The sequence below is a fragment of the Silurus meridionalis genome, chromosome 1 (genome assembly GCF_014805685.1).
Source record: "Silurus meridionalis isolate SWU-2019-XX chromosome 1, ASM1480568v1, whole genome shotgun sequence".
Taxonomy (NCBI): Eukaryota; Metazoa; Chordata; class Actinopteri; order Siluriformes; family Siluridae; genus Silurus; species Silurus meridionalis.
Window position 1 is genome coordinate 13,423,764 of NC_060884.1, and position 14,204 is coordinate 13,437,967.

Below are 14,204 nucleotides of genomic sequence, written 5' to 3' on the forward strand. Positions count from 1 at the left end.
TTTGTTTACAGGGGCATTGGCATGTCATGCTGTAACATGTAACAGTACCCGTTTGGGGAAGAGCCACATATGGTTGAAACAACCAGGTGTCCCAGTAATATATTGTGTTTATTAGTGGGGCACGGTTTTCTAGACTTAAAGCTAGTAAGCTTTGTGCTCATTCATCCTTAAATGTATTTACTCACTGTTGCTTCTTCTTGTTTTTTCTGTTTTGCTGTCATAGGATACTACTTTGAGATCCCATCTATCGGAGCAATCAGAATCAACACACAGGTTAGCTATTACGCTTTTTGTGCATGTTTGTGCATGTTTGTTTGTAGTGTGTAGTAGTTTTAATTACCTTGCTTAAGATGATAGTGTGATTGTGATAATGGTGATTTCACAAATCTTTGAATACACAGTAACAACGAATAAAATGAGAGCCTTTTTTGAACTCTCAGTAATTTAGAGCGTTCTAGCTAAAAATCCATTTGAACTGAGGTGACACAAACACTAAACATGAAAGTATAATGTTCTGTCTTTTCTTCTTGAGTATCACCTACTAACATTTCTTATTTCTCTCTTTCGCTCTCTCTATCTCTTGCATTTAAAACACGCTCATTTTGCTTATTCTCCTTACTCTTACACTATCTTCCCCATCTTCCATATGTCGCAACATACACTCCGTTTCTTTCTTCTCCTCCCTCCGACCGATCTAACCTCCCCTCAGGCGCATTAATCAGCATCTTGAATAGACTGTCAGCTGTTTCATTAGACTGAGTGTAGTTTTATTCAGAGACCTGCCACTTATTCTAATAGCCTAGCTGAGGCAGGTGTGAGCGTGACAGGGTGTATGCGTGTGTCTGCGTCTGTGTGTGTGTTTTGAGTGGGAGAAACACACCTGTGCACCTCACGACTGCCTGTTCTACTGTCACATTTTGTTACTTTGGTGGCCTACACACATCAGGAGCCATGAAGCTAGCTCCAGTGATGCATCCACTACTGGGCTTTGAAAGACTTTGGCAGAGTTAGTCACCACTGATGTCTGGTGTTCTCCTCCTCTCTCCTTTCATGCTGGCTCTCTTCACTCTTTCACTCCTATCCTCCTTTTTTTGTAATGTAATCTACTTTGTATTGCAGATTTATTACGCAGAGCGAGGTACTTTATTTAAACAGATACATAGCACACTCCTTTGGGTAGCCAGTGGCAGGACAGCAGTAGACACTGTGTGAACATTTGACAGGCAAAGGAGACATGCTTTATTGCGAATTATGGCCTGTTTTATATTACAGCTATGGCGTGTCACCAAAATTTCTCAGATCTGACATATAATCTGGAACAAAATTACCTCGTCCTGAACAAACCTATTAACAAAACATATTAGTTCAAAGTGAGAGCCGTGGGGTCAAATCTAAGGCAGACTCATACATCATAACGGATGAGTCATCATGGCGTGAACTTAAGATGCATACGAAGGTCAGGCTACTTTAAATGACAGTGTTGTGAAGCTGAGACATCCTACGAGGAAGGTGAACATAGAGGAAAACCCAGGAATTTGAACCGCAATGTAAATATACATACTACACAATATTTAAAAATGTGAAATGTGGATTGGATTGGATTCAGGGCTGCATCTACACTCTTCTGTACTTCTAATTAAAGTGAAGCCAATGGACGACATTATTAACGACATGGCCTTGAACAAAACAGTGTGAAGAGGCCATTCCATTCGACTTGTGCTGGAGGCTTGTAATCAATGAATTTTTACTATAACCTCGTAATACGCATCCGAGAGCTGACAACATTCAGTCACTAAGCATACAATCTAGGAGGCTCTCTTTGAGCATTTTTTCACACAACTGTGTTCAAATGTGTTAAAAACAGCAAATGTGTTCACATCAAAATTAACACGGAGTGGTGCACATGTATTTCTAACGTACAGACGTTATCTACTTCATAATCCCAGTTTATCTGTCCCAGTCATAATATATCTTTCAATAGAACTTGTTCTCTACATCATTTACATGCTGTCTGGACTTCATCCTTCACACTCCGTTCTATTGAAATATTTTTAAACTAGCACAATCGGCTATGTGTAAACTTTTCAGGGTGCTTGTGCCACCGCGATTCTTGCCTCAGATGGATATTCTAATTGTGTTTTGCAGTTCCTATTTTGACCAAAAGGTTACAGTAATAACTCTATGACATTAAATGGACCAGTGAGTGTTTGGTCCGACCATTAAAAATATAAATGTGAAGAAATCAGTGCAAGTACTAATTAGCAATACATTTTAAATCATTGGCCTCTCAGACACACAAACACTTATTTGTTTAAAAATGTAATAAAAGCTTTATAATTGTCCCTGTAGATGAGTCGCCATGCATTTTGGATTTTGATTGCTAACATATAGCCATTTAAAACAGTTTAAAATGACAGATGTACTGTATATAGTAAACAACGAGTGTGTGGTTTAATGTATAGCAAGTTGTTATATGGGTTACAGTTTACATTTTCAGAGGAAATTATGAATATGACAGTATAATAATATAGTATATTATGAGAATCTGAGATTTTTTTTTTTTGCCCTTAGTAATTTGCTATTTACTTGAAATATTTACAATATTTAAATGTGCCTAAATGAAAACACTAGTTTTTTTTTACTAGTCAAACATAACAATGTAGCTATTCTGATGCACTGTCTTTTATTGATGTTTACATGCTCTCCTGATGTTTTTGGTGATATGAATACATGATATTTTATGACGGTCTACACTAGGATAAACCACAGGACATACAATCAGATGGAATCTTCTGTTTCACACGCTCTTATTTTCAAACACCTTACATCAATTGAAAGGTTTAAATCACAACATTAGAAAAAAACTGAAATAATTATAATCTCCGATGGTGGCTGTCAGTATCACAGTCCTCCACCTCTATCTGGCATGGTTTTCTCCACCAACTGTCTCCAAATTAGAGCGGGAGAGAAAGATTACTTCCTGTCTCTTTCTGCTGCACGATAATGTCTGATAGTCTACCTGTCATCCGGTCTGATGAAAGACCTCCCTGTGGGGCATTAAACAGTGCTTTAATCAGCTAATAATAGATTAGGTCACGCTTGTCAGCACCTCCATGTTCCGACGATGAATAAGAATATATGAAGTGGAATAAGGGCTATTTCTATGGCTTTCATGTGCACACAGCACTGTTTCCTGCTTTTAGGGTCAGTGATTCTCTCCCTGCTGGCAAGCGTAATGCTGGTAAGGCTTGTTTTCACACGAGGCCATTTTTCCAGAGACTTTGCTATGCTTATGGTTGTGTGAACACTGTTTTCTTGGCTGAAGAGCTAACGTTTGACATTATATACTGTTTCAAGTTTAATGATGGTAGAGAATAGGTTGTTACGGTCATCAGAGTACCCTATTGATATATAAAACCGGCTTTTTATAAGACTAGAGTAGTGCAATAACCATTCTATAGAACATCACCTACTGGTTGGGAAAAATCTTTTACTGCATGATGTGTTTTTACTACAGGAAAAGAAGAAAATAGTTGGGAATACATTTTATTTATATGAAAGCAACCAAGAAATTATGAGCCCCTCCTTCTATACAAGCCCAGTATCCTTCCTGAGTATGGATTCAAGTGGTCAAGTGTAAAAACACTATTAAAAGCCACTGTCTTACGGTACCATCACCCTCTCTCTTTAGTCTCAATTCCTTAAATGATACAGCTCTCCAAAGTCTCATTCTCCAAAGCCACACCCAAGCACAGTGCAGTTGTGTCATTATGTGGCCTCATGGCTGAAAAAAGTGTCAGTACTTAAATCTGGATAGGGATAGAAACTGGAATTTTAATTCATGGGTGCTTGCAGATAGAGTGTTCATCGGTTTAGATGTTACTCTGTGAATTTGTTAACAACAATGTTATAGAAATTTCAACCGAATTTTAAACATGTTTTTCTGTTATAAGGAGATAAGTATACATAACAGGCCTTTATGATTATCCTGGACTACCTGGACTTCTCTCTCCGTCTACCTTTTCTTCTTTTGCATAATTTTAACACTGGACTTGCACGACTCAGTGTCATTTTAATATCAGCACACAGTGGTACACTTTAAATCTAAACTACTGTCAATATCTCTGTCCTTTTCATACCCTTTTGTCAAATTTATATATATATATATATATATATATATATATATATATATATATATATATATATCTCTCTCTCTCTCTCTCTCTCTCTCTCTCTCTCTCTCTCTCTCTCTCTCTCTCTCTATATATATATATATATATATATATATATATATATATATATATATATATAATTTTTATACTTTTGTACTTTATATTTTATATTTCTTTTTCTTTTTCTATTACATGTTGGATAGTTGTAAAAAAAAAAAAACATTTCACTACATGTACTCTGTATGAATATGTATGTGACAAAATCTGCTTTTAATATAATTTTTTTGTATTTGTTTTGAATACTAAATCTCAATTTAAGGATATTTTTAAATACTATCTATGCATTTAACTTATTCATATTAACTTCTTTTTACAGGAGTATCTAGATGTCCTGGGAAGGCCCATGGTGTTAGCAGGCAACCGTGCAAAGCAAGTTCAGTGGACCAATGTGTACCAGGATGCTCTGGTGAGGAAGATCATGAATATCTCAGTGTTCTTTAATCTGCCCCAAAAATCCATCCATGCAGAGTAGCTTCCTGTCTGAGAAAATACTGCACAGTCAATACATGGATCAATAAGATCTTAAGTGCAATCTGAGGTCATATTACAAGAATATAATATGTAATGCTGTCACTAATACTATAATAGTGACTTTTATTACTACTAGTTGTAACACTGAAAAGGATCAGTTATGATCATTATTAAAATAGATCATACTTATTATAATATTATTATAATTTTTTTATTGTTATAGCATTTATATAGATGGTTGTATAACAGCGAGGAACAGCAAGCCACAGTGCATAAATAGTTTTAAGAACAATTCAAAAAGGACAGAGAAAAAAGAGAGATTAAGTGTTCAGATGGTATTTTCAGAATAATGCCTGTATGAAATGACGGTTTATTCGGAAAGTATTTAAGTTATTATTACTATTTTTTTTATAGATTTGCAAAGATTTTAAACAAAGGAATTCCACGTTGTCGTTATGGGGTATTGTTTGTTTTCATTGTGAGGAAAATAATCTATATTGGAATAAGGCTGTAACAACAAAATGTTGAAAAAGTGAGGCACTGTGAATACTTTCCGGATATACTGTACTTACAGTTGCTGTCGTTGTATATAGCACAAGCTTATGAATTATTAAGGGGGGCAATGGTACATGTACTCGTGGCGAAATATTTAGCTACACGGCTTTCAGTTCGGTACACATGTACCAAATGCAATACTTTTTACGTGCCAAACATCTGAATTCTCTCAGGAATGTATTAAGTGGCGGACCGCAAGTTTGTCTCGTACATTGAGTGCATTTTTATTATTATTATGACTATAATTACAACAGTGCCAGGGGTATAAAAAATAAAGGAGAGTTAGCGCAGTGTCACCGTGGCTACTCACTTTGTACCGAAAGTAAGATTTGTTTCGTGCACGCACGAAAATGCTAAAGAATCCATAGCGTTAACAGCATGGGTTCAAGAATTTCTCTTGAAAATCCTGTCACTTCCGCATATCAAGGGAGTGATTAAATGAAGGATAGAAGGAATGAAGACATTTGTAAAAAAAAATAAGTAGAACAGTTAAGTCATATTTTTAGAAAATTAATTATTAAATATAAAACACACATATACACATCTGTGTCTAACAAAAGTAAACTATTTAATTACATTTTCATTATATTTTATTTTATCAATTAAATTTGTGCCAATTTAATTGATTACTTAATTGAATTAATATAATTAAAAAGTGTATTGCATTTTATATATATATATATATATATATATATATATATATATATATATATATATATATATATATATATATATATATATATATAATAATAAACTACTAAAATTGAAACGAACCGTGACTTAAAAACCGAGGTCGCAGCATTCCGAACTGTGAATTTGTGTACCATTTCACCTTTATGAATTATTGCAGGTAATTCCAAAATATTAGAAACTTGATTCCAAGGGAATCTTTACCTCTGTACTACAGCTTAGTGTGATGAAAAGAAGTGAGTCGATCAGAAACAGAGCGGTTAAAAGCTTATCAGAAGTTTGCAGGGTGGGAACATTACCTTTGTGAAAATAAGCCAATCAGATATTAAGGCAAGTAGCACTTTTACATGAGTCGCAGCATTTCGAGTTATCTTCACATAGGCCCAATGTTCCACAAGCATGAAATTTCGCCGCTGTTACTTTTATTTGTTTTTCGTTTCCACTCGCCTTTTAATTATAATGCAGCTCTGTATGTTCCTGTCCGATTTCCGTGCTCTTCCTGTTGTCAGTAATAGGCTGACTTTCTGTTGTCACCTTTTCTCTGTTGTCTTTTTTACTGCCACATACTTTTCGATTCCGGGTGTCTTTCTACTCGCTGGTGCCTGCTTTATGGATTAACTCCCATTAGACCCCTCGTGCTTCGTTTTGTGTATGTAGTAAATGCACTGTGAAAGTAAACATGCTCAATTTTGCAAAAGATTTATTTCCTTTCAATCTGTTTCAGCATTTGTCTTTTTTCTGCTGGTGTTAAGAGTAAGATTTATTTCGTGCATTTCTTTTTTCTTTTTTAGGGCTTGGGTTTGGTCATTACTGGTACAATGCCGGTCTTCAATCTTACTACTGATGGGGCCTCCAAGGTTATTTTTTGATGCTATGATTAATTACCATTTTAATATACTCTGTGTGTGTGTGTGTGTGTGTGTGTGTGTGTGTGTGTGTGTGTGTGTGTGTGTGTGCTGGTGTGTGTGTGTGTGTGTGTGTGTGTGTGTGTGTGTGTGCTGGTGGTCATGTCAATAAATGGAAAGCCTAATATGTAAATAGCATACATTTTATTGCCCATATATATATATATATATATATATATATATATATATATATATATATATATATATATATATATATATATATATATTGAACACTGAACATAGCATAGTGAGTCTTACCATGTAAAAAGCTAAGAGTTGATTGTTGATTATAGTATGACATTGACGATGAAGGACATTTGAAACATGGTGCCTTTTTGTTATTCGTTTGTTTCACATAGCGATTCTGCCACCTTGTGGCCAAAATATGCTATAATTACATTTCTCCATTAATATCCATCTTTTTTTGTTTTGCAGAATCAGCTTATTCTAGGAGTCATGGGTGTAGATGTTGCACTTAGTGAAATTAAGCAGCTCACACCGCGGTATAAAGTAAGTGATACAACTCTATTTCTCACCCTCTTTCTTACTCTCTCTCTCACACACACACACACACACACACACACACACACACACTGTAATTATTTTTTCTGTTTATGCAGCTTGGAGCCAATGGTTACACTTTTGCCATAGACCCCAATGGCTATGTTCTGTTGCACCCTAACTTACAACCTAAGGTAAGGAGGAGAAAAAGAAACAGGAAAGAGGACTATATGGTGTTGTGAATAGATGTAAGTGTTCCTTTAAAGACATTCCGTTCAAAAAAATTTTTTTAGATCATTAATTTTAGAGAACCGGTTACACTCGACTTCCTGGATGCAGAGCTGCCAGACAACAACAAGGAGGAGGTAAACAGGCATGCGGCATTGTAGCAGCATCCACAAACACAAAAATCAGAGAATATGGATGTGAGCGCTTTCTACTGCGTGAATGGGTTAACGAATTAATCGGAATAAAATCCATGAAGAGATGTTTTGTTGTCTCTCAGATCCGCCGCCAGATGATCGACGGCAAGCCGGGTCAGAGGAAAATCAAGACGCTAGTTAAGTCTGTTGACAAGGTATGGCAACAGGCACAGGCACCATTCCATTGGACACCATTAGACATCAGTGATGTAGGATTGTAAAAGTCAAATGCCACTAAGCTTATTAAGAAAGAAGCTTTTTAATGGTGGTTTTTGTACCCTGTAAACTAATGGAGCTTTCTTAGACGACTGCGACTAATATATTCTTCATGCTGTGACTGAACTAATGCATGGAATAAATAAAAGATCCCCTGCTACGTGGCCCTCTGCTGTTCTGCTTTTGCTCACATCACTAAGAAGCTCTCTGTCAATTCCTCATGGTCCTCGCAGTCTTGTCCGTCGCCTGCATCACACTGGCACTGTCGGGGGTTAACAGACATCAATTCTTTAGTAGATTGTGAAACATTGTCACATTGCACATTTCAAGCAGGCAATAAGGGCACGGCTTAATTGGCAACATAATCAACTCGCCATTGTGCCCTGAAATCAAGAGATTAAAAAAATTGGAAAAGGTTTTGCAATAAAAAAAACTCAACAATTCACACATTTGACTTTATTAAGTTAATTGCTCTGAGGCATGGAATCCTCATGTTGAACTTCCTGGGAATGACAACTCTTAATGTTAACGAGGTGACGACTTTGCACTTAACTAGGAAATGAGTGTGTCAGAAAAGTCCATTAGGGTAGAAAGGAAACTTCTAGTCTGGTGCATAAGGAAGAAGAACAGAAGAAGAGGGTCATCCAACCTTGTTGGACCTTCTAATCAAATGCACTAATTAGAATTTAATTTGAAAAAAACATTTTTTGGAATTCTTTAAATTATTACAGGTGGAAATATTAGCAAATATAAGAGGTGTGGCTGGTTTTTATTTTGTAAGTAGTATACAATAGATTCTATACATTATACTTTAGAATATTTATTATATATTTATAATTTAAGTGGTTCTCATATAAAACAGCTCAGCTCTGAAATGCTACTTTTTGTGGGATGTGTCCTGGAATTGATAGGATACTCAAGCTTTTAGTATCTGTATTAGAGAAGAGAAAGTAATGTCATTGGGGCTATGTATGAACGTGAAACGTGTTTTTTTTTTTTCTTTCCCACAGCGTTATATTGACCAGGTAACAAGGACTTATATATGGACACCAGTAGATGGCACAGACTACAGGTAAGGACAAGCACCACCACCACAACCACCAGGGTCATAGGGGTGAGGTTTGCTCCTTATTTTCCAGTTTCTTCCAAAAAAAATCTAAAAGATAAATGAGATAGCTGTGCTAATATTCACCGCAACACTGACTGGGATGAAGCTAATTAATTTAGGGAGAAATATTTATTTTTTGACTTATTACAGTATGAGAATTTAATGATCAAATTTGCTTCAAGATATACTATGCAAAAAAAAGTATTTTGGATATCTGAATTTTCCAGCGATTTGTGTTTCCTCCCCAAAATCTTACCACAAATTTGGAGAAACACAATACTATAGGATGCCTTTTAATGAGGTAGCTATCCAGAAACGTGTAGGTAAGAATAAGCGCAAATGTGTACGAAATGTTCAAAAAGCATATACGGATAAAATGGGTAAAAATCTTACTTGCTAAGATGTTATTTTTTGGCAGTGCAGAATGGAAGCGTTAAAACAGAATTGTTAGAAATGTTTTTCAATCTGTTACGCCAGTACATTAAAAAAAACAATTGTTGTTTTAAATGTTAATATTCTAGGGTTTTTAGGAGTTCCAGTAGTGATCAGAACACAATAGTCATGGTCTCTAGTTTTTATTCAGATTGTGTTTTGTGTTCTGCAGCCTGGGTTTGGTGCTGCCCACATACAGCGAGAACCACATCAGGGCCAACCTCAGCGATCAGATCCTGCAAGTCCAGTGTAAGTATTCAAAACCCCAAGACAGCCTTGAGTCTGTCTTTCCCCCTCTCCTTCAGGTGATTCCTCCCGGCTCCCCATTCTTAACCCAACCACGACCAGGTGACCTCTAGAAGCATCGGCATGACCAGCCCCCAAACACGGATTCCGAAAAAATGTCCATGGACCGTCTGCTTTCCGCTTCTCTTCTCCATAGACAATGGGGAGTGACAAAAAAGAATGGGAATATTCTTCTGTCTTCCCCTTTCCTCTTCCTTTATCATACCCCCCCCCCCTTTTTTTCTTGTCCTCATGCTGTTCTGTATTGAGGGGATTTTTCTTTCCCTGCAGGGTTGAAAAGAAAAACCCCTTGCCCCCCAAAAAAATGACAGAAAGGTGAAAGCTGTGGGTTTTATTGTGTTACTATGTTTAGTTGAAAATAATGGTGACCATTATTTTTCTTTCGCTCTCGCCTCTTCTTCCTCATGATGATGATTCTGAAGCACTTTTTATTGTGTGTATGGGATGTGTGAAAAGAAGCTTTTCACTTCCCCTGATTTCCATTTTTGTGTGATTTTGGTTGTTTTTATGATTTTATGATTTCTGGGAATGCTAACTGTATGTCTTCTGTACTCAGCTTTGGAATCATTTATGCAGCAAAACATAATGCTCTGTGATGGGCATTTGTTCAGCACTTGGAGATGGAGATTTTTTTTGTGGGTCTCTCTCACTTTTTTCATTCTCTCTATCTCTCTCTCTCTCTCTCTTGCTTTCTCTCTCTCTCTCTATATCTTTCGACCCAGTTGCTCCTCTCCTTCGTCAGCATATACTCGTACGTGTTTCTAATCTTTTTTTTTATGTTACATCACTCATGACTGTGGCAGTGTGTTCTGAAATGTCTTTGTGTAAATTTCAGCCATGGTGTTTGCCAAAGTTTAATGTTTGCTCTTTTTTTAGTCGTTTTGTTCAATTCCATGTTCATTTCTATTTTTTTTGACTCACTTGATTTTTCCTTCTTCTTAAAACAAAAACAATATTTTTATTCAAACAGTAAATTGAATAAAATATTGTCTGTGATCCCCCTCCTCCTCTCCTACCCAATTCCCCCTGTTTCTTTTCTTGCTCACTCCTTCTCTGACGGATCCACACAGTAAAAGACACCACGGGCAAGTATACTCCATATTGGTCCACCTCCTCCTCCCTTTATTTACCTGTACCCTTGCCCCTTGTTCTCTTGTCCCCCATCCCCACCCAACCCAACCCCCTCCTGCTGACACCCACCTTCACCTCTTCCAACCTGCTTGCATCCTCTGTTACCCTGCTGACCTTGCCTTCCAAGACTCTACTGTTTTTCTCTTCCTCTTTCTCTACCTCACTTTCCACTCACCCACCCTCTTGCTGCAGCACACACATCTCTCTTGTTCACCTCTCTTTTCATTCTTTTATTCCTTCTTCACTCTCTCTCTCTCTCTCTCTCTCTCTCTCTCTCTGTCCCTCTCTCTCTCTCTGTCCCTCTGTACAAACCATATTCAGATCTCTATCATATTCATTCTCTATCATTTGCATTCAGAAAATATATCAACAAAATGTTTTGCACACATCACAAAAAAAAAAATGTTGGATTTCACCACCCCCTGTGCAATTTTCCTCTTTCTATCTCTACTATTTTATTCTGTCTATACTTCTACGTGTTATTTCCGCCCAGTCTCTGAACGTCCCCTCGAGCAGTAAGAATAGGAACTGTTTATTTTAATACTTAGTTTTCTCAGGTGTTATATTGTTTAATAGTATTTTATATGCTCAGCTTGATTTTAATAGGAATGATAAAGTCAGTGCATAGAGTGCGTCTCAATTTGCTCTCTAGCTCCCGACATGGTGAATTAGTATATTGCGTACGTGAGTACACTGGTTCACGACACACCGGGACACAGACAGCTCCATTTCCAGTTACATGACTGGAACCTCCTTAATGTTCACACACGTTTCTGAGATGGTGCTCGAAGCAGACTGCTAGGCTAGCTAGTGGAAATCGTTTTTTTTGAGTGAATAACTGTATGTAGATAAATAATGTTTAAAATCAAAAGCTACTTCATTTGTTGACGAAACTGACTGAGAGATCGTCCGCAATTTCATTCTATCCTACCCGAAATACTGCTTTAGTTGATAGAATGAAATTGCGGACGATCTCTCAGTCAGTTTCGTCAACAAATGAAGTAGCTTTTGATTTTAAACATTATTTATCTACATACATACTAAAGCAGTATTTCGGGTAGGGTGGACGGAGTAGGCGTCAGTGCTTCCTGGTTTTTGCGGTGCATTGTGGGAACTTTTTATGGAGCGACAGTTTCATTGCAATGGACTCCTTGATCACTGACTACTTGTCATGCAATAAATGCTAGACAGGTACAAATGCAGGTGTGGGACAGAAACAGTAAGCACGAAGGCAAAGGACAGTCAGCATGCAGGCTCAGAATCGATAAACATGCAAATAGGGAGAATTTAAGGACAGGTTAGAATTAACAGCAATGTACAGAAGATCAAAAGTAGCAAACGGGATACAAATATTTGATGAACAACAGAGACAAAAGCATCCGAGCGTATTACTCCAGGGTGCTCTGGATGAATCAAAGTCCTTTAAATCTGTGGCTGTGAGTGAAACAGGTGAGGCTAGTCAGTACAAGGGAGATTCTAAATGTGTGAGTGTGTGTTAGTTGTCTGAAGGCCACCGTGACTGATTAGAAATGGAGTTCGAGTCTGACAGAGACCTCACAGTGCTGAACTAGGGAGCTGATTGAGATGCACCCATTGAAATTTAGAGGTGTTTTTTGAAACTACATACTTCAGTAAATGTACAGTATATGCTAGCTAGCAAAATTAGCCAACCTCAAATTATGTCTCGTATGTTACATACAGCTCACATGCTAATTAAAAAGACTTGTTTTTGTATGTTGTTAAGACTCTTTCAACAAGTTGGAATATTTGTAGTCAGTCAAGTGTTAGTGGCTAAACATCAGTGGTGAATGAAGTACACAAACCATGTATTTGAGTTAAAGTAGAGATACAAGAGGTCAAATATGACTCCAGTGAAAGTAAAAGTGCTTCATTTAAACCTTTACTTGAGTATAAGTGCAAAAGTATTTGCCTTCAAATGTACTTAAGTATCCAAAGTACTATGGTTTATTATAGTTGTAATGTTCCTAATATCATTTTAGACATTACTGTTATTCTTAGCACACCAATCTATTAATAGAACGATGAAACAATGATTGATATCATTTAAAATGTTCATGAGCCCAAAACCTTCTTTTCAAATACTTGAAAAAATCACGCAAATAAGGCAACGGGGGTTGTGGCAAGTTAGAGTCAGGAGTTTCTTCCATCATTTATTACTCTCAAAAGGTTCTGCTTGCTATTTAAGTGATATTGAAATCAATGTTTTCAATAGTCAAGCAGCAATCAAAACAAGTTCAAAACAGAGCGCATGGTCTACCCTGATTGGTGACTTCCTGCGTGTTTAACCAATCCACTCATAAATAAAAAGGAATGACTTATAAATCAAATATTTGACTTTGAAATGTAGTGAAGTTTTAGTGTCTCCAAATGGAAATACGTCACTAAAGTACAGATACACAAAAAAAGATATTAAATTACATTTTACTTTGTTAGTGTCCACCACTGCTAAACATCAAGCAGATCTGTGTAGAGTATCAGAGGGTCAGAGTGAATGAAGAAAGATTTAATAAACCAAGAGCAGAATGCTGTCTTACAGCGTGGATGGATTTCAATCACACATTGTACTCCAGGACAGAGAAAAGAAGCAGGAGACATAAAAGGAGCCAAAGTCTTTCCAATTATCATGCGACATTGTTGCAACATCATTGAGACATACACTGAGCGTGAAATTCCTTTTGAACTGCAAATAGAGGTAGTGTTTTAGTTCTAGCATAAACCAGATAGTATTAAAGTGTATTCATCAGTGTAGACACCTTTATATTTAAATAGCAACCCAGGCAAAATAAATGAGATCAGGTTTTCCTTCATGTCCTTTCGTCTTGTCTTGATGCTGGAGCGCGATAGCTCTCGAGTCGTCCTACTGTGACACCTCCCGTCACCTTACCCCCTACGTGTTTCCATCAGCTTGACTCCTTTGCCCTTTTTTCACCCCTCAGACTGCCATGGAAGCCGATCACCTACTTCCACAGAAATTCCGATCTGGATATGCACGGCGTTGTGGTTGGGATACTACCTGGGCACTACAGTAATCACAGTGCACACGAGATCGAACAGTACAATGCAGCTAATAGGGGGTTTAAATGCCCTAACATTTTGTTTAGTAAGACAGAGTGCTTTTACTGTTAATATTGATTTATTCAGGAGGAACGTGTTGCCCTGTTTCTTGCCTTTCACAATGCAGTGCACGTCCGTTGATTGTGTATCACAGACAACG

At 37.1% G+C, this 14,204-nt stretch overlaps 1 protein-coding gene across 2 annotated transcripts in view; it reads left to right on the forward strand.

The window, feature by feature from the left end:
* cacna2d2a (calcium channel, voltage-dependent, alpha 2/delta subunit 2a) overlaps window positions 1-14,204 on the forward strand; it is a 223,636-nt gene that overhangs the window by 194,919 nt on the left and 14,513 nt on the right. Inside the window, exons 14-23 of one of the 2 annotated variants that reach the window (XM_046845532.1) lie at window positions 224-273; window positions 4,549-4,638; window positions 6,740-6,805; window positions 7,289-7,363; window positions 7,474-7,548; window positions 7,648-7,719; window positions 7,860-7,931; window positions 9,003-9,064; window positions 9,705-9,781; window positions 10,909-10,923. In XM_046845532.1, coding sequence (XP_046701488.1) covers window positions 224-273; window positions 4,549-4,638; window positions 6,740-6,805; window positions 7,289-7,363; window positions 7,474-7,548; window positions 7,648-7,719; window positions 7,860-7,931; window positions 9,003-9,064; window positions 9,705-9,781; window positions 10,909-10,923 — 654 coding nt within the window. The remainder of the gene's footprint in view (window positions 1-223; window positions 274-4,548; window positions 4,639-6,739; window positions 6,806-7,288; window positions 7,364-7,473; window positions 7,549-7,647; window positions 7,720-7,859; window positions 7,932-9,002; window positions 9,065-9,704; window positions 9,782-10,908; window positions 10,924-14,204) is intronic. The other variant, XM_046845542.1, reaches the window with a different exon arrangement.